Consider the following 19868-nt stretch of genomic DNA (forward strand, 5'->3'; position numbering starts at 1 on the left):
TAAATATTTTTTAATACTTTATTTTCAACTTTTTTTCCTTGTGCATAGTCTGGATTTACTTGTGTATAGTTTTCAACAATAGAGTTGTTCAAATCACTAAGCCCTTGATGATTATATTTCAAAATTTAATAAAACTTGCCTAATGATTGTACTCAAGTGTACTAAATTATGCGTTTTTTTTAATTCGATGAATGATTGTACTTAAGTGTACCAAAGTATTTCTTCGTTCTTCAATTTTATGCCGTCCAATCATGATTAATTTTTCATTCTTAGGTATAAAAGAAAATTTCAAATATATTAAGAGCATGTTTGATGTAGATTGTTTTAGAATAGATTCGATAAAAATGATTTACTTGGAGAATGTGTAGTTAAATAATAGAAAAAAATTGCGTGCTAAAAATAGACAATCATGCATCAAATTTTCTTCTTCTAAAATAGGTCATGGACCTTTAGTTCCTCTTTCAATGGTCTTATTTTATTTCAAGTTGAACTCTTCCAACATTACTCAAAGGCCAAAAAGGATTTATATAATTAAGAATTTTCAAAATCTTGATTTTGACAAGAAAACATAAATATTTCAAGATTTTTTAAACTTATGATCAGATCATGTTTAAAATGTGACTATTAGCAACAATGGATATCATGCACGAGACAATAATTTTATTTATTTTAAGTGTTGTAAAATTCAACTTACTATGGATTCATTTGGAAGCGCTTTTGCTTTTACTCTGACAAAAGTTATTTGAAGAATTTACATTAAGTCAGTTTTTTTCTAAAAGTTCTTCTAAACAGTCAAAGCACTTACAAAAAATTATCAAAGCGAGTTTAGAATAACTTCTTAAATTTAAAAATAGATTTTCACTTTTCAAAAGCCTTATTAAAAAGGGGTCTTAAGTCATGTTTGACTCATTGTTTTTAGAAATTTATAAACGTCTGGCTTAAATTTTTTTTTAATCAAATTACTTTTTATCCATGCACGATGGCGATGCATATGTACCATCCCACTTTTTGGTTCTCACCATTTTATTGTAAACATGATTTACTTGGGTTCTGTTCGATAATAATTATAAGAGTTGGTTTTTTGATTGTTAGATAGAAAAGTGGGTTCTACCTGTAAATGATGAAGTAAAAAGTAACGACTGAAATAATGAAATATTGTCAAAAAATTGATTTTTTGAAGTGAAAAATTGCTAATAAACCATAAGATTATAAAAATAAAAGGTCAAAATATTGAGGGTCAATGAATAATCATTTATGTGGTTGATTAAAATACAATAATTTCTATTTTGACTTTTAACCGGCTCCCATTGGCCCTCCACGTGGCACAACAGTTTGGGAATATTCGCGTTAAGATCAAAACCCAGCCTTCTTCGAATCTCCACCGCTAAGTTGGCCGCGAGATGGCGGTGATAGTAGCAATTCATTACTGGTAGGTCTCTCGAAGAGAGAGAAACAGCATAAATAGAGAGAGAAAAAAGAGTTAACGCCGTACAAGTAGATCTGCTGAAGAGAGAGAAACTAATTATATAGTCTGTGAAAAAGAAACGCCGTGGAGGCACGAGAAATGCGTTTCTAGAAAGAGAAGGAAAAATGAAGACAGAGATTAATTGGAAAGCAAAATTAACTAACTACTACTATCTGCTCCCCAACATGACCTATATACGTGTATAATGTATAGGCAGTACAGAAAACAGCTGAGGAAATAGATCACCGATCACCGTCATTGTGTGATTTAGAAGGTAATTAATTAATTCAATAAAGAATAAAATTGTATGTAAAAAGTGATTATTTTTCCCTCGTTTCATTGGATCGCTGGATCTGCCTCGTGAATGTACGTTTTTGATAGCGTGAAATGCACTGAATTTTTGTCGGATCTTTATGAACTTTTCCCGCATTTCGTGTTGATTTCGGGAAATTGGAATGGCAGAGGAATCTGCATTGCGAATCTTGAAGATTTACGAAATCTGCGGTTCAGTTTTACTTTTCTTTTCGATTTACAATATCTACGTTTCAATGTCTTTTATCCGTTTTTTCATTACGCAGAATTCACGAGCTTTTGGTCCTTTATCAATTCAGTGTCACCAAGGTATTGAATTGTGAATCGGTCAAATAAGGATGCCAGGTAATTTCATGTTACTGTTTGCGATATTTAAGCTGTATTTACTTATTTAAATTTTTTGATTGATTTTTCGTTTTTTAGAAATAGTTTCGATACAAGAAGATGAAAAAGAGAAAAGATCCGATCATGAGATTTCTGAGAATGAGAAACAGAGAATTCGAATGAGATCTTTGAGGAAGAAAGCATTAAATGCTTCAACAAAAATTACACGCACTCTCAGGAAACGCAGTAAACGGGTGGCTCATTGTCGGTTTGCTTCAATTTCCACAGAAGAGTTTCTAGACAAGGAGGAAGAGAATGCAGTCAATGCATTTCGTCAAGTTTTGCTTGACAGAGACCTGCTTCCAGCTCGCCATGATGATTACCATATTATGTTGAGGTAGATTCATCTGCATTTCTGACAGAGAGTTACAAAAATCCACCTGTATCAATTTCGGAAAAAAATAATAATTATTGAGCATTTGCAATTGCATTATGATGAAAGAGAATTTCTTGGCCTTAATTGTTTGCTATTTTTGTGTCCTGATTATGGATCTATATTGTCGTTACCCTCTTGCAAGGGATTAGTTTAGTCTTAACTTTGATTTTTAATGTTGTTTGTTCTCTGGTTTTGTACTTAAAATTCTGTTTTCCTGTGGTAAAATACAATTCAACCAACCTACTTCAGCTTCTTCCAGAGATTAGGACCATAACTCATATGAAATCTCAACATTTGTGTTTTCCGATTCTTTTTCATTGCAAAACGAAACAAAAGTACTCTTAGGTTTATCCCTCTTGAAGGTAAGATGGAGAAACTTTTGTCTTTAGAAGCTTGAATTTTACAAAAGAATGTTGGACATTAGTTCCAACTCTAGAACTCTGACTTTGGTCAACATGATTTTGGTTTTCTTTTTGTAGACTAAAAGACAGCTTAAATGGGAAAACACATGGCTTAAGTAGAGTCCGCTGTTTGGATTCTCATTATGGAGGAGAAGGTGACTGTAGCTTTCTTGTTTATAGATGATAAGAACGGTTCTATAGAAAGTAGTGAGAAGTGCCTTGGAAAGGATGGGAAAGTATGAGATATCGCTATCATGTAATTGTCTCCAAAAACTTGTTATTGGGAAATAGAATGTCATTTCAGTAAGTTGTATCCCACTTGAAATAGAACATTTCTAAGTCTTGCCACTAGGCCGCTATGTCGTATGTTGATACCTTGTCTATAATGCAATCCCAAGAATGGCTTCTTCAGTTGTTTAATTAAGTTCTGGTACCTATCACTTGTCAATATTGCAGTATGACATGTCATGCTAAGATAATAATAATGCTCCCTATTCACAAGTTTTTGAATATGTACTACAGTTCTTTTCATTAGCATAGAGCAATATATGTATTTTTAAAAATATTATCTTATTATTTCACTTGAATTTTGAAATGACTCCTAAATCCCTACCTTTATAAATGCATTGGCTCAGACAAGCTGTTATATGTGCATTGTATATTCAGAGCCTCTAAAGACAATTTCATTAACCCCTCATATTTCCTGTTTTCTATGTAATATTGTTTTTAATTTTTTTGTTTTATGTTGTCAAATACTTCACAAAATTTTCTTTGTTATTCCTTCATATTCTCAATTTTTTTATTTTATAAACCTGTGCGTTTTAATATATACTCTTAAGAGAACAAAAAGGATTGTGCTGCAGGTTCTTGAAAGCAAGGAAGTTTGACCTTAATAAGACGGTCCATATGTGGGCAGACATGCTCAATTGGAGGAAAGAGAATGGAGTAGACTCTATTATACAGGTAAAATGCTGCATCTTATCTATTTTTATCACTGTCCTTACTATTATTGGAAAGATAATTGATTTGTGATGAACATATCTGAATATTTTGTTAAGATGAGTACTGAGATCGTAATTGACAGAGATTATAATGGATTGACTTTGTTTCTCGTGGTTCCTCCTGAATATAATCCTTTCTACATACTCTTTAACTAATTTGCTTGTTGATGTACAGCTGGTTGAACTAGGTTTCCTGGTCATGTTTATGTTATACATTAAAGTGTAGATCTATTTGTATAATTTCTCTAGGTGTAAGCATATTGAATCCCCACGACGCGCACACACACACACAGAGACAAATAAATAAAATAAATGTTGGGTTTGGCTTGATACTGTCTGTCGAAGTTCTCATTTGAATTATGAGAAGTTACATATCTTCCTATCTGTATCACATTGATTTTTTTTTTTTATCTTAAGCTGCTATAATTGTATGGCCATTTTTAGGATTTTGTTTACGATGAATCTGAAGAAGTTCGGCGATATTATCCTCATGGTTACCATGGCGTAGACAAAGGAGGGAGGCCTGTATACATTGAAAGACTTGGCAAAATTGAACCTAGTAAGCTTATGAGCGTAACCACCATAGAGAGGTTCTTAAAATATCACATACAGGGATTTGAAAAGACTTTTGAAGAAAAGTTTCCAGCATGTTCTATTATGGCCAAGAGACATATAGATTCAACAACAACAATCCTGGATGTATATGGCCTGGTTTGTTCTTACCTGGATAATCATTAGTACAACCTGTTGACATTAATTTCTACTAGTAGTTTTTAGCATTATGCATTCTTTGGTCATGAAATTTGTATTGTAAATTTTCCCTTTAAATATTCGTAATGCAGAACTGGATGAGTTTTGGCAAGGTTGCACATGATCTAGTCATGCGAATGCAGAGAATAGATGGCAACAACTACCCTGAGGTGCCTCAGCTTCTTTTCCGAGGAATAAAGTGAATTTTTTTATTTTTCCTCTGGTGCTATGATCACTGATTTTTTGTTCTCATCATGTGCAGACATTGAATCATATGTACATAGTTAACGCGGGTAGTGGATTCAAATATTTGTGGAACTGGGCAAAAGGCTTTCTTGATCCAAGGACAACTTCAAAAATACATGTAAAGGATTGGTATTCAAACTATATAGATTTTTGTGGTCGCATGAAAACATTATCTTACTGACTGTTACCGATCCTGCAGGTTCTGGGCACCAAATTCCAGAATACATTGTTGGAAGTTATAGACTCTAGGTGATCTTTCTGCCTACTAAAGCATAATTCTATTTGTTGTTACACATAAAATGTCTAAAGGTTTTAGTTTGTATCATTTAATATTCTGTCAAACAGTCAATTGCCAGATTTTCTTGGTGGCTCCTGTTCATGCCCAAATGAAGGTGGATGTCTTAGATCTGACAAGGGACCCTGGAATGATCCAGAGCTTATTAAGGTTTGAACATTGTCATTGGTCAGCACTACTTGTTGATTGATGTTGGCACAAAAAATTAAGGATATTTTGTTTGTCGCTGCTACATTTTCCTGTCTTCTTTTGCACATAATCAGGGTTATCCAACTCCTACTTGCAGCTGGTACATGCTTTACATGCTGGTGAAGCGACTTATCCAAAAAAAATTACCAGTTTTTCAGAGGATGACGATGATTTAGAGATCAAGCTAATAGGTTCAAAGGTAAATACACACTCCAACCCTTGTTCATTCACCTGCGTGACATGTCGGAACTATCCTTTTTACAGGACCTAAATAGTGAAATTGTTATAGTTACCACATTCTCTGATGGTGGTCATTTCGAAATAGAGCTAATTGATTCTAATAAATTCCATGTACCAACTTTTATTCATCTTCATGCTGTAGGTAATGTTTGAACTGAATTTTTGTTTCCCTATACAGGACACGGAAAATGAAATTGTTCCTGATGGGCCAGATTCTGGTTTACAAGTCTCTTCTCACAGTACCATGCAGACAATTCCACTTGGTGATAATGTAAGAGATTTATGTCATCATATTCTCTTCAGTGTCTTATTTCATTTACAGAAGCTTCCAAATTATACTTGGTTTAGTCCATTCCAAAGGGGGAAGAAAAGGATTACACTCTCTCCTGTACCTCAGGCTCCTACCTGAAAACTGCATTTAGGTTTTAACATGTAAGACAATGTAAATGATCTGAAATCAAAGGAAGTTGAATACGTGGTCATCAAATATTTTTTCTTGAAAGCCTATAATAAATAACATAAGTATTGTCTGCTGGTGAATCTTCCTCAAATATAGAAATGAAGATATGTTGTTCGAACAAGTAGGTTTAATTGCTAAGCAGATGAGATGTTTCATCTGATGGCTTGTTTCTATAACGTGGATTGATAAGCATTTGGTCGCCTATAATGTAATAGAAGAGTATTTATAGCTATCAATTTATGCAGATGATGTCATTTCTGATAAGTATTCATTTGACTAAAAATAGATTTTTCTAATAGGTTTTCACTTTTATATAATGGGATTTAGTCTCAAGTTAATGAATTTCTGGTGGTTTCCTTTGTATTTGCTTGCATTTGCCTACTATTAAACAGTGATTCCTTAACTCCCACACAGAGTTTATTCCCTTAAGCTTGCTGGTTTTGGACGCCCAGTTTTTCTGAAACTCTTATCCAAACTATGCTTTTCAGAAGTGAACCTCAAAACATCAGTGTATTGGTGTACTTGTTGGATTCAACATTCTTGAAATTTGTGTAGGATTGCCTGTTGCTGATATAGGAGATAAGGCCATTTGAATCTTTATTCATGTTCTGCGCATAATATATCAACTAGAGGTGGCCCAAGAGGCAGACAGATTCAAGAAGATAGTGTTTCTTAGAATTAAATGTGTCACGTTTCAAAAAATACGCAATTACATTGAAGTAAAATTAAATGAGAATACTTCATTGTTAACATTGAGATTCATGTTACAGGAGATCAATGGGGAAAAAGTTAACTAAAAAAGGAACATGGGACTGGTGAATACTTGATGATTATATAGGTAGCCACTTACGATGACAAGGGAAGATGATACTTATAGACCAATGATATTGATATTTTGTGAAGGGAATAGCAGTGGTTGCTGAAAAAGTTATACTTGCCTATTCACCCATCTGCAGTAATAGAGCATATTTGGCAAGGCTTAAAGAAAAATCATTTTTGAAGTACTTATTTCCAACTTTTGCCAATATTTTTTTTTTTTTTTTAATTTTGAAACAAGCTTATAACTTTTTAAGTTTAGCCAAACATGCTCCTAGCACCATTTTAACTTATTTTCTTCCACGAGACAACTAGCGTTCAAGTCCAAAGTCCAAACCCTTATTACCACCTTCCTAGGGAAACAAAGTCACTTAAAGGCGACACCACCCATCTGCAAATTCTTGTGTTTGAATTTTGCACCTCGTTAACTTCAATAGACTTCATAGTGATTCCTATCAGTTTTCTCCCTTTATTTAAGGTGTCTTAGATATTACTTATTTTGTGCCAGCATTTGATAACTTGTATATTCAAATTTTCTTTACATTTTTGGGATGCAATTTTTTTATATTCTTTTACGATTCATAAATGTTACTAAATATAGTGATGTGACGTCACATCACTCATGTTTTCTATGCTCGATCTTACTGCCTTTTACCTTAGCTGACTCAGGAAACAGTAGGGAGACCTTCATCTTTACGTGGCAAGATTGGACCTAAACATGCGGATAGAGTTGAAAATCATTGTCCTTCAAGTAAGAAAGAAATGCTTCTCCCTATTAGTTGAGGCTTCCATTTGTTCTTGTTTCGTATTGGTAGGGACATTCATTCTGGATGCATATAGTAATATTTTCACTGTAGAAGCTTTTGATAATATTGTGTTTGGGTTTCTCCTCTTTTCCATTAGGGCATCAACATGTAACTCCATCTATCTTGTTGCTTGCATTTTGTGCTTGTGCTCATTAATTTTGTCATTCTTTTGTTGGACAATTAACTGAATATAAAAAGTGCTGTGATATTCGTTATGCCATTCATTTTTTCCCATGAAGCACCAGTTTTTCATCAGTGGGTGGTCTGGGGGGTTTTAAATGAATTTTTTTGTTTGTTTATTCAAGGAAGTAATTGCGTTTGTGTTGTAGCATTAACATTTTTCATATCTGGTTCTTGCAGTAGATTTGACTAGGCATGTCCCCGGAAGAAGGCATGTTCTCATAGTCAGATTTCTTGCATGCATATCTTTGTTGCTTTCTGGGCTGGTTAGAAGATTTTTCACAAAGGCAAATTCAGAGAACTTAGTGAAAAATCTGAGAGGAACACATTCTGCAAATTCAAATTCGCAAGAACAACCTGTTTCACGGCCAAATAGTAAGGAGCTTCTCCATCCATGCTGTGAGAAGTTGCAACATTTAGAGAATGTCGTCACCGAACTGTTGAAGAAACCTTCAAAAATTCCCCCAGAGAAGGATGACATCCTACTTGAATCTTTGAATCGCATAAAATCCATAGAGCACGACTTGCAGAAGACTAAAAAAGTAAGATTTTCACTGTCTATGCAATCTTCTAGACATCCTACAGTTTATTATCTTCTTCCAATTAGTTGTTGATTGACGCAAGTAAACTGTCATATTCAGGCATTGTTTGCAACCACTTCAAAACAACTAGAGCTTTCTGAGTCATTGGAGACTCTAAAGGAATCCAGTCTAAATGTGAGCTCTCATTTACTCTTACGGCTTGTTTGGCAAGGAATGACGCATTATTAGACAGTATTAAAGAAGATGCAAAAGAAAAAATACTCCATAATAATGTTGAGTCTTGTCTAACGTGGCAAACTAAACATTCCCCTTGAAAGGAAATGCTTGAAAAGCTAACTCAATATAATCATGATTGTCAGTGTTTTTAAACCCTTCACAGTGCCAGAAGTTGACAATGTATCTTTACCAATGCCAGGGGACGAGATCTTGTTGGCTACAAAGCAGCAAGTCGTTACCTCCCAGAACCTGACGCTTGAAGTATCAAAGAGAAACTCTTTCTTTGATATGAACCCCTCTAGGTACTTTTTTTTTCCTTGTGACCTTCCAACCCAAATTAAGACCAGTAGATCGGCGTGATTACTAGTCAGAAGTTCAATATGTGGCACTCCACGGGTAATTCAAGCTTTTTCTTGTTGAAGTTGGAAATTGTTTAGCCATGTTCAGTATAGTTGCCGTTGAAAATTCAATAAATTAGGCTTGAAATTCTCAGCCACTGGAAGACTTTGGAAAACAGATGACAGTTAGTATGCTTGCCACCCAATTGATTAGTTGGTAAAGTCTATTTTACTGATTTTCAACATCAACCGTAGTGTTGGCGAGAAGTTACCGAACAATTTCCAGTGTCAACATGTCTCTAACTCTCTCTCTTTCTCTCAATGATTTTTTTTTTTTCAGGTTTCAACAGTGGCAGTTTCAAGCATCAAACACAGATGAAGATTGCAATAAATTGATATACCATACAATTATTTGTTCATAGTTTACATTTTCTGGAAGCAAACTGTGTATTCACTTTAAATCCAAATTTTGTCAGCTACAGATAATCACATGCAATATACTGACAAAGAGTTTGGGGGAATTTCTCCTGACATTTCTCCATGAATTCTCACTCTTTACCTCCCATATTCAGAGTATCGGTTCAAATTAGAAACAAATGCACATCCAATAAGTTTCCTCTGTTGGGAAGAAATCAGAATAAAGCAGCAGATATCATGTGGGTCCACTCGCCCTCGACGTTCAAGTTAGAATTTTAATAATAATATTGTACTTGGAACAAAAAGATTGATCGGGCTACAGTCCCAAGTTGCAAAACAGTAGCTAGGTCAATCTTTTTGGCCAAGTCTGGCTCAAATGGTCTACTCTACGCTCAAGTTAGAATTTGAATTTTTAACAGCATTGAGTTTTACATTATCGTGTAGGCTTCATTAGAGTCAATGACATCTTATTTAGCATGACATTAGTGTCTAATTATCGTCTTATATTTAGATTTGATAGAGTAATCACATTGAATTGCAAAACCTTTATATTTGTATTGGATTTCGATGGTGCAAAGTGAACTCTTTAACAAGTTTCTTTTTGAGTCTTTAATCATCATTGGTAAATTTGAGTAGGTCTATGTTAGTTGACACCGAGTTCTTGATTTCTTTCACTATAATATTGTTTGTTAGCTCCATGTTGGCTTTGTTGTGTCATAATAGTCAAGTTTTATTTTCAATCACACATTTTAATAAATTCATAAATACTATCCACTTATAATTCACTCATTTTAATCTATTTATAAATTAAGGGAGCAAATGTACACGTCAAATCGAAAAGTAGTAAATTAAAAGAAAGGATCTCCTATTTATGATGAGTAAGATTTATTTTGTCCACGGATAAGAGATCATTTCTAATTAACAGAAATGATGGTCTATAATTTTTTCCTTCAATTAATATTGAGAAAGAAAAAGAGAAGTAATTAACAACACATTTATCCGCTATTGCGCCTTAATTCTTCGCCCTTTCGGGCTTGTCGCTCTTACGGTGCCATGGGACACGACTTTTACAGGAGTGGGACGTCCCTTGTGGGCAACACATTCGATTTCACTTCAAACATTTAACACTGTAAAGAATTGTAGAACAAGGAACCGAAGATTGTCCCTACTCTCCTCGCTGATCCATACACGTCGCCGCACGTTGAATGCCCCCACGCTCGACCTAAACCGCCACCGCAATCGCCACCGCCAATACAGCCACCGTCCTCCACCGTCCTCCACATGCTATAAAATTCACTCCCACAAACTTCCAAATTCCCATCCCTACACCCATGGCTTCGCCTCCCTCCTCTCCCCCTCCCGCATCCTCCTCCCCACAATTTCTGTTTCAGTAGTTGGCTGTTTCATTATTGCTAGGTAGAAATTTATCATATTCAAAGTGTAAATTTTGTCTTTATTCATTGGTGTTGTGAGATTTCTTGTTAGAATTAAGTGCACAAGCATATTCATTTCTCTTTCAGCTCTATATATAGTTTGAGAGTTTGACATTCAAGTTTTATTCAGTATGTTACTGAAACTTTTTGGAACATATTATATGTGTGAATCCACTATATGCCAAACTTCACTTGTTGAAATGTCCAATCTGGTTGTGTATGTATAAAACCAGTGTGTTTAAAATTGTGCTTGGTTCCAAGTTTGCTGTATACTAGACCACAATAACTGCTGCTTTTCTTTTCATTTTTTTAATATTTCGTGGTTCTTGCCGCCTTCCATATTTCTTCAGTCTTTAACTAAATTACTGTCTTAAGGTAATGAGTATTTGTGCAATGCAACTGTTTATAGCTTTTAAAATTGCTTTTCTTGCTTCTTAACTTCGCTTTGTCTTGGTTTACTTCATTTGGACTTGTGCTTAGCTCGAATCTGGCTTTAACTGAAACAAGCCAGAAATGTTTACTTTGGATAAAAAGGAACGTGAGTAACTGGCTGAAGGATAAAGTATTGTCTTTAAATACAAGTGCTTTCCATTGTTTACCTTGTGCCTGTAATGTATGATGTTTGCTTCGCTGCCATTCATAATGTTTTTGTCTTCCTTAAATGCGTCAGTCGAAGTATGACCTGATGCAGTTTCTTAAAGGTAAGAAGGTAAAGACTTTTACTTGTTTTAGTCTAAAATTTAAATCACTTCCTTTCTAGACATGACTATTTTTGCAGTATACACCAATGAGTGTTTTTGTTTCGTATGGTTCAACACATTTTCGGGTACCATTGGAAAACTTGCTTTTTTAAACCGATCCCGATAAGCTGTTTGAACTCCCCTCGAACTCTGCAGATTTAATTCAAATTTTGGAATTAGAAATCATTCCATTTCTGTGCAGATCAGAAATATTATCTCATGGAATTCCAATTTTAGTATCCAATCCAACTCACTCGAAATCAGCGAGAGAAGTTTACTTTGAGAAGAGTATAGATTGCAAAGCGGGGCGGTTCTATGGACGAACCGGAGATGCCTTTTTGCAAGCTTGCTTAATCGTATGACACGCAAGAGGGGAAAGCAAAAGGAATTTTGGAAGATTAATTTAAGAGCATTATTACGTACCAAACATTCACGGTATAATTGAATACAACGTGTATTATCTCATTAATTAAATTCATTTAGAGTGTCTATGAGAGGGACTCTATTTTTAAAGAATATATTTTATCATTTAAATAGCATATATAATTAGAGAGTTAAAATTTTAAAGTACTTCAATAAACTCTTTATATTTAACACTTAACTTTACTACTTTAAAAAAATATTTATTATTTTTGCCTATCTTTTATTTTAACTAGCTTTTCTCTAAATTATTTTATCATTTTCCTACATTGAAAATTAAAACACCTTGAATACATTTAATTATAGAGAGTTAATTTGAAGGTTAAACTCGCTCTTTAAATTAAAATGTTAATTTAAAAAATCTTTTATAACATGATTTTAAGAGTTGCCTCTTTAAAATAGAAAGCATATCATGTTTAAAGAATTTATTGGAGATGTTTTTATAAAAAGCTCTAGGAGCATGGAAAAGTGTCAAAATTGTGTACAATAAATAAATAAATTTTTGTTTAACGTCTTCGAGTTATATATCCGCATTTAATTATGATGATTTAATAAATGAAACTTCGATCACAAGAAATGGATGGGGTAAGAGATTTAAGTACGTGGAGATTTTCTAATGTACATTGATAAAAATCATAATGCCCCATGTCGACCATATCCTTTTTTTCTTTTAATCTAAAGTTTTAAAATCATATGCAAATCATTTTTTTCTTCACTTTACCCAATTTCCAATGGTCACAAATGGCTATCATAGCACAGCATAGTATTTCTCCCTAACATAAAACCAAACTAGTCTTGTCAGTACTGATGAGTGTTCACTCATTGAACTAGCATCTCTAAATCATGGTTATCGATTTGTTCTTGAGCACTTTTGAGCATTTTGATGTATGTGTTCCTGTTGTTTTCTTTGTAGTTCAGACAATTTGGAAAAAAAGGGGATATTTTGGAGTTTGAAATGAAACGAAAGTGTTTATCATGGAAGTAGGCGTGGAATGCAAATGAAAGGAAAGAAAAATGAAGTGAAAAAGATGTTAGAGTATGAGCGACTGAGGCAAGGAAAGTACATGGGGTGCTAGAGCGCTTCATTTGGGCAACTGGGCGCCTAGGAGACACCTAAAACAAGTAGAGCGACGCCCAACCGAAGAAGAAAATAAGCAAAACCGTTGGCATTGTAGTACTAGCAGCAAAACAATCGAGGCACTGCGGCGCTAGGCATCGTCTACCAAAAATGGAAAAATATTTTTTTTTTTTTTTATCTTTTCGGCCTGGTCCAACTCTAACTCGTCTTCGAACGTTAGAAGAGTATAAATACAAACTTGAAGACCTAAATTTGGAGGAGGGGAAGATGGCTCAAGGAAAAAAAGGGAGATTGATTGAGAGGAAAAACAACTACAATTTGGAGGAGAATTCAAGCGACAAATCAGTTTTTCTTACTCTTTTTTGCTCCATGTTCTTTCTTTTGGATTGGATTATATTGTTTCTCTCAATTATGAACTAAATTCTGAATCTAAGGTTTGATATAACTTAACTTGAGACATGTTTGGATTTTATTATCATTATTTCTTTTAATCTTTCCATTAATTTATTTGTGTTGATTCTTGAGCATTGCTTTTAATTACCTGATCAATAATTGAATGATTTGATGTTCTAAATTTTGGAACTTGAGAGAGGGAGATTTATGCGTGATCCAAGAATAACACAATTTAGATTTTGTAGGTTTCGAAAGAAAATATGAAATCTTCGAGGCTTATTACACTTAAGAACCTCGTACTGGATTATTTGTATATGTTTGATTTGAAATAGGGATATTGAAATTAAAGTATAGAGAGAGGTTCTATTTGGCACTCGAGAGGGGAAATAGAATTATTCCAAGATTCTTGCCTATAAATTTTGAAAAAATTGATAGAAGTAACTATAAAAGTTAAAAAACATTGTTGATAGGGTGGTGAAATCATTTCCTAGGCTTTCTCACTTTGATAAATCTCTTATAATTTGCTTGAACCGTCATCACATCCATGTTATATTAATATAAAAACATCAGTTCTAAATTTGATTTTCTAGAAAAAAATAAAAGCTAAAATAATTATAGTAATTGGTAGGAATCAAATATCAATCTCGACACTCTACTTCCAATATTATATTACAAAACTTAACAACATACACTTGCGGCAATTTTACTTTGTAGAAAATGTATGATAAGTTTTTGGCGCCGTTGTCAGGAATTTGTTTTAGTTGACTTCTAGTGATATTATTACTAATTAGATTTTATTTTTTATTTTTATCTCTAATAGTTTCATTGTTTCTATTTTTAGCTGTGTATGCGAAGAACTAGGAATCTTGACCTATTACCTGTTGATCCTGAACCAGAATTCCCATTCCACTTTTTTTAAAGGATACAGAGAGACGAACCTGAAGCAATGGCAGAATAGAAAACAAGAACAGCTAATGATAATAATCAACAATGGCCTATTTGGGACTATGTCAAACCCATTATCAATGACAACTATTTCAGCATCGCACTCTAGCTATTGTTGCAAATAATTTCGAACTGAACCAGAACTCATACATATGGTATAGCAGAATCAGTTTAAGGGGCTTTTTTTAAAGGATACAGAGAGACGAACCTGAAGCAATGGCAGAATAGAAAACAAGAACAGCTAATGATAATAATCAACAATGGCCTATTTGGGACTATGTCAAACCCATTATCAATGACAACTATTTTAGCATCGCACTCTAGCTATTGTTGCAAATAATTTCGAACTGAACCAGAACTCATACATATGGTATAGCAGAATCAGTTTAAGGGACCTCCGACAAAAGACTCAAATGCTTATTTGGGCTCTTTTATGGAGATTTGAAATACAATGAAGAAGTTATTGATGAGGCAATTAGACGTTGCTTATTTTCTTTCTTCTTGGGGGATAAAGCCAAGGCTTGTTTCAGTCACTACCATATGGTTCTATTGCTACTTGGGATGACTTAGTTCAGAAATTTCTCATGAAATACTTTCCATCATCCAAGTCAGCTCAACTTTGGAGCTTGAGCGAGGCAATCTGACTTCAAACCAGTTTATGAAGCTTGGGAGAGATTTAAAGACCTTCTTAGAAGATGTTCTCAACATAGTTTTCAGAGTTGGATGCAAATTGAGATCTTTTACAACATGCTAAGTGGGCAAACAAGAAACATAGTGGATGCAGTTGCAGGAGGAACTCTAATGGCTAAAACAGTGGATGCTGCATATTCCTTGTTGGATAACATAGCTACAAACAGCTACCAATGGCCGAGTGAGAGATCAAGCATCAAGAGAGTAGCAAGTCAACATGAAGTGGATCCTATCACAGCACTAGTAGCTCAGGTTTCATCACTCACTAATTAGATGGCCACACTTACTACACAGAGTAATCAACAGAAGGCAGATTCGGTTATGGTTACTTTTTTAGCACATCAGGAGACAGAAATAGTGAATGAGTAGGCTCAATATGTCAATTGCAGGAACTTCAATCAGAGAGGAAACTACTCTTCCAATCATTATGACCCAAGTCTTAGAAATCATGAGAATCTATCATATGGCAACAACAAAATGTATTCCAAACGCTTCCTGAATTCAGTAATCAAAAATTCGAAGCGAAACCATCTTTAGAAGACGTTCTAGGAACTTATATCTCAGAAACAAGATCACCGTTCAACAAAGATAAACCAGTCTTGATAATATTGAGACTCATGTGACCAATATAGGGCTAAAATGAAGAATTTTGAGGTCAAGATTAGTTAGTTGCCTATATCAATGAAATCTCGACAACAGGGAAAATTTTCAAGCCATACAAAAATAAATCCGAAGGACAATTGCAAAGCTATTACCTTGAGGAGTGGTAAAGAAGTTGGAGAGAACATACGAGGAGGAAGAGCGGGTACTAACATAACAAGAAAATCAAGCTCATGAAACGAAGAAGTTTTACAAGCCTAATTCTATATCATTCCCTAATAATCCACATCAAACCAACACTTTATTTTCCACAGAGATTCTAGAAGAAGTTTGATGCACAATTTTCCAAGTTCTTGGATATTTTCAAGAAAATTCACATCAATATTCCATCTGTAAACGCTTTGGAACAAATGCTAAATTATGTGAAATTCATGAAAGAGGAAATGTTAAATAAGAGGAAGTTGGAAGAATACGAGACAATGAAGTTAACAGAAGAATGCAGTGCTATTCTTCAAAAGAAACTCCCTCAGAGGAGAAAAGATTCGAGTAGCCATTTGATAAAGCTCTTTGTGATCTAGAAGCAAGCATCAATCTAATGCCCTCATCAGTTTTGAAGAAGTTAGGCCTTGGAGAGATAAAACCAACAACAGTTACTCCACAATTAGTTGATCGATCCCTCACATACCCACGAGGAATTATTGAAAATGTTTTATTAAAGGTTGATAAATTCAAATTCCCAGTTAATTTCGTGGTATTGGACATGGAAGAAGATCTTGAGATCCCATTGATTTTGGGTAGCCCATTTTTAGCAACAAGAAGAGCTCTGATTGATGTTCAAGGAGAACAGTTAACCCTGAGGTAAACAAAGAAGTAGTGATGTTTAATATCTACCAGGGAATGAAATTTCCAGATGACACCAACACTTTCCATAAAATTTACTTCATTGGCTTTGTAGGAAAGAAAGAAAATATATTTGTCAAGGACCTCCTGGAGCATTGTATGATGATTAGTGCAACACGAGAAGAAATTATTACCACAGTAGATTACACACGAAGTAAGGACTTAGTTGATTACATATTGACTATCGAATCTTCGCCAAATAAAGGTAATCCATCGTAGAGCGAAGAGATTCAGCAGTCAGTGAGATTAGATGACAACAAAGGTAATGATAGTAATAAATCTGAATTGAAGCAACTTTCGACCTACCTTCGATTCGCATTCTTGGAAGAAAATTCTATATCTCCAGTGATTATTTCTTCTTCGCTCACTGAGGATGAAGAAGACAAATTATTGAAAGCATTGAGAGAACACAAGGCTACTTTGGGTTGGTCTATAACTGATATCAAAGGGATAAGTCCTACATTTTGCATGCATAAAATCTTCAAGGAAGACTCTTACAAACCATCCATTGAGCATCAAAGGAAATTAAACCCAACTATAAAGGAAGTAGTGAGAATAGAGATACTAAAGCTATTGAAGGTAGGGATTATATTTGCAATTTAGATAGTTATGGGTTAGTCCAGTGCAGGTGGTACCAAAGAAAAATGAGATGACAATAGTCAAAAACGACAACAACGAGCTAATTCCTACAAGAACAGTGACTGGTTGAAGGGTTTGTATCGATTACAGGAAGCTGAATAAAGCAACTAGAAAAGATCACTTTCCACTTCAGTCCATTAATCAAATGTTAGATAGATTAGCACGCTACTCTCACTACTATTTTCTTGATGGCTATTCTAGCTACAATCAGATTTCAATAGCACCAGATGATCAAGAGAAAACGACATTCACTCGTCCCTATGGGACTTTTGCTTATAGACAAATGTCATTTAGATTATGCAATGCACAAGTCACTTTCCAGAGATGCATGATGGCTATCTTCGCAGACATGGTAGATGTGATCATGGAGGTATTTATGGATGATTTTTATATTTTGGTGCTTCTTTTAATAATTGCCTTCACAATCTCTCTTTAGTGTTACGACACTATAAAGAAAAGAACTTAGTTATTAACTGGGAGAAGTGCAACTTCATAGTACAAGAAAGAATTATGTTAGGCTACCATGTTTTAGCTAAGGAACTTGAAGTTGACAAGGCTAAGATAGATACAATAGCAAGGCTACTACCTCCTACTAATGTCAAAGAAATTTGAAGTTTCTTGGGATATGTTGGGTTTTACAAGAGATTTATTAAAGACTTTTTAGAGATAGCTAAACCTTTATGCAACCTTTTGGAGAAGGATAATACATTCGGGTTTGATGAAAATTGCTTGAAAGCATTTGAAACGATAAAAAAGAAATTGGTTACAGTCCCAGTTATGCTAGTGCCAGATTGGGGTTAGCCATTTGAGTCATGTATAATGCCAGTAACTATGCGGTAAGAGCAATTCTAGGACAAAGATTTGAAAAGATATTCCGGGCAATTCACTATGTTGGTAAAACCCTAAATGGAGCTCAATTGAATTACACCACAGCACAGAAGGAAATGTTAGCAGTGGTCTTTATATGTGACAAGTTTAGATCTTATCTCATCGGCAACAAAGTAATCATTTAGACAGATCATGTTGAAATTCGATAACTATTTGAAAAGAAAGATGCCAAGACTCGCTTAATTTGATAGATCTTGTTGTTACAAGAGTTCGATGTAGAGATCAGGAAAAAAAGTTAGTGAAAATGTAGTTGCTAATCATCTCTTACGGTTAGACAGACTCAAGAAACTTTTCCCGATGAGCTTCTTTTAGCAGTTTTATCAAGGATCCCATGGTAAGCTAATTTTGATTACTACTTGGCTTGTAGAAAGATGCCACCCAACTTAACTTTTCATCAACAGAAGAAATTCTTGCATGATATCAAGTCATATTATGGGATAGTCCACTACTCTTCAAGAGTTGAGCAGATATTATAATTAGAAGGTTTGCCCCATGGGAAAAACACAATCAGTTATGGAATATCGTTACTCCTCATCTTATGGAGGTCATTTCAATCCTACACATACTACTTCTAAGGTATTATAGTCAGGATTTTATTGGTTAACTCTTTTCAAAGACTAGTATGCTTTTGTGAAGACATGTGATCGTTGTCAACTCACTGAAAATATTTTACGGCGTTACAAGCTTCCATTGATTAATATGCTCGAGGTGGAATTATTATATGTGTGGGGGTATAGACTTCATGGATCCTTTCCCACCATCCTTTGGTCAGGTATATATCCTTATTGCAATAGACTATGTCTCCAAATGGGTTAAGGTCATTGCTACACCAACCAATGATGCAAAGGTCGTTTTGAAGTTTCAGTAGAAAAACATCTTCACTTGGTTTGACACGTCTAGGGAAATAGTACGCATTTCCGTAACTTTTTAATTTCCTTTTGGCTAAATACAATGTGAGACACAAACTAGTACTCAGTTATCATCCCTAATCAAATGGGCAAGCAGAGATTTCCAACAGGGAGATTAAACAAAAATTGGAGAAAATAGTGAACATCAACCGTAAAGACTAGGCTCAAAAGATTGATGAAGCACTATGGGCATATCAGACAGCATTTAAAACACCAATTAGGATGTCACCTTATCGTTTGGTATTTGGGAAAGCATGTTACCTATCGGTTAAATTGAAGCATCAAGCCTATTGGGCTATGAAGAAGCCGAACCTAGAAAGCAGAGATTTCCAACAGGGAGATTAAACAAAAATTGGAGAAAATAGTGAACATCAACCGTAAAGACTAGGCTCAAAAGATTGATGAAGCACTATGGGCATATCAGACAGCATTTAAAACACCAATTAGGATGTCACCTTATCGTTTGGTATTTGGGAAAGCATGTTACCTATCGGTTAAATTGAAGCATCAAGCCTATTGGGCTATGAAGAAGCCGAACCTAGATATGAACTTAGCGGGACCACAACGCTTGCTGCAACTCGACGAACTAGATGAATTTTGGAACAACGCATATGAGAATACAAAGATATACAAGGATCCTAAGGAAGGAATGTAAGCCAAGAGAACGAATTCTTCTATTCAATTCTTGCTTGAAGCCTTTTTCCAGGCAAGCTTAAATTGTGGTGGTCAGGACCATTCATAATTTATAAAGTGTTTTCATATGGCTCGATGGAGCTGGTGAGCAAAGATGGATCCATTTT

At 34.6% G+C, this 19868-nt stretch overlaps 1 protein-coding gene across 8 annotated transcripts; it reads left to right on the top strand.

The window, feature by feature from the left end:
* The first annotated feature begins 1312 nt into the window (after positions 1-1312).
* Positions 1313-9568, top strand: LOC111373591 (phosphatidylinositol/phosphatidylcholine transfer protein SFH9-like). Of its 8 annotated transcripts, XR_002698963.1 has the most exons (17): positions 1313-1739; positions 2044-2122; positions 2201-2498; positions 3802-3901; positions 4384-4650; positions 4782-4859; positions 4952-5053; positions 5135-5184; positions 5281-5380; positions 5517-5618; positions 5838-5930; positions 7596-7686; positions 8102-8463; positions 8563-8637; positions 8879-9075; positions 9173-9234; positions 9358-9568. XR_002698963.1 is itself a non-coding variant. In XM_022996143.1 (16 exons), the coding sequence occupies exons 2-15, from the start codon at positions 2116-2118 to the stop codon at positions 8930-8932; spliced, it is 1779 nt and encodes a 592-aa protein (XP_022851911.1). In that variant the 5' UTR covers positions 1313-1739; positions 2044-2115; the 3' UTR covers positions 8933-8981; positions 9358-9568. The 8 variants fall into 8 exon arrangements, 4 of the variants coding, with proteins under 4 accessions (XP_022851911.1, XP_022851909.1, XP_022851912.1 ...); XR_002698961.1 differs by having other exon boundaries at positions 8879-9234; XR_002698962.1 differs by having other exon boundaries at positions 9173-9568.
* Positions 9569-19868: the final 10300 nt, after the last annotated feature.

Source organism: Olea europaea, unplaced genomic scaffold, assembly GCF_002742605.1.
Source record: "Olea europaea var. sylvestris unplaced genomic scaffold, O_europaea_v1 scaffold1146, whole genome shotgun sequence".
NCBI classification, from domain to species: Eukaryota; Viridiplantae; Streptophyta; class Magnoliopsida; order Lamiales; family Oleaceae; genus Olea; species Olea europaea.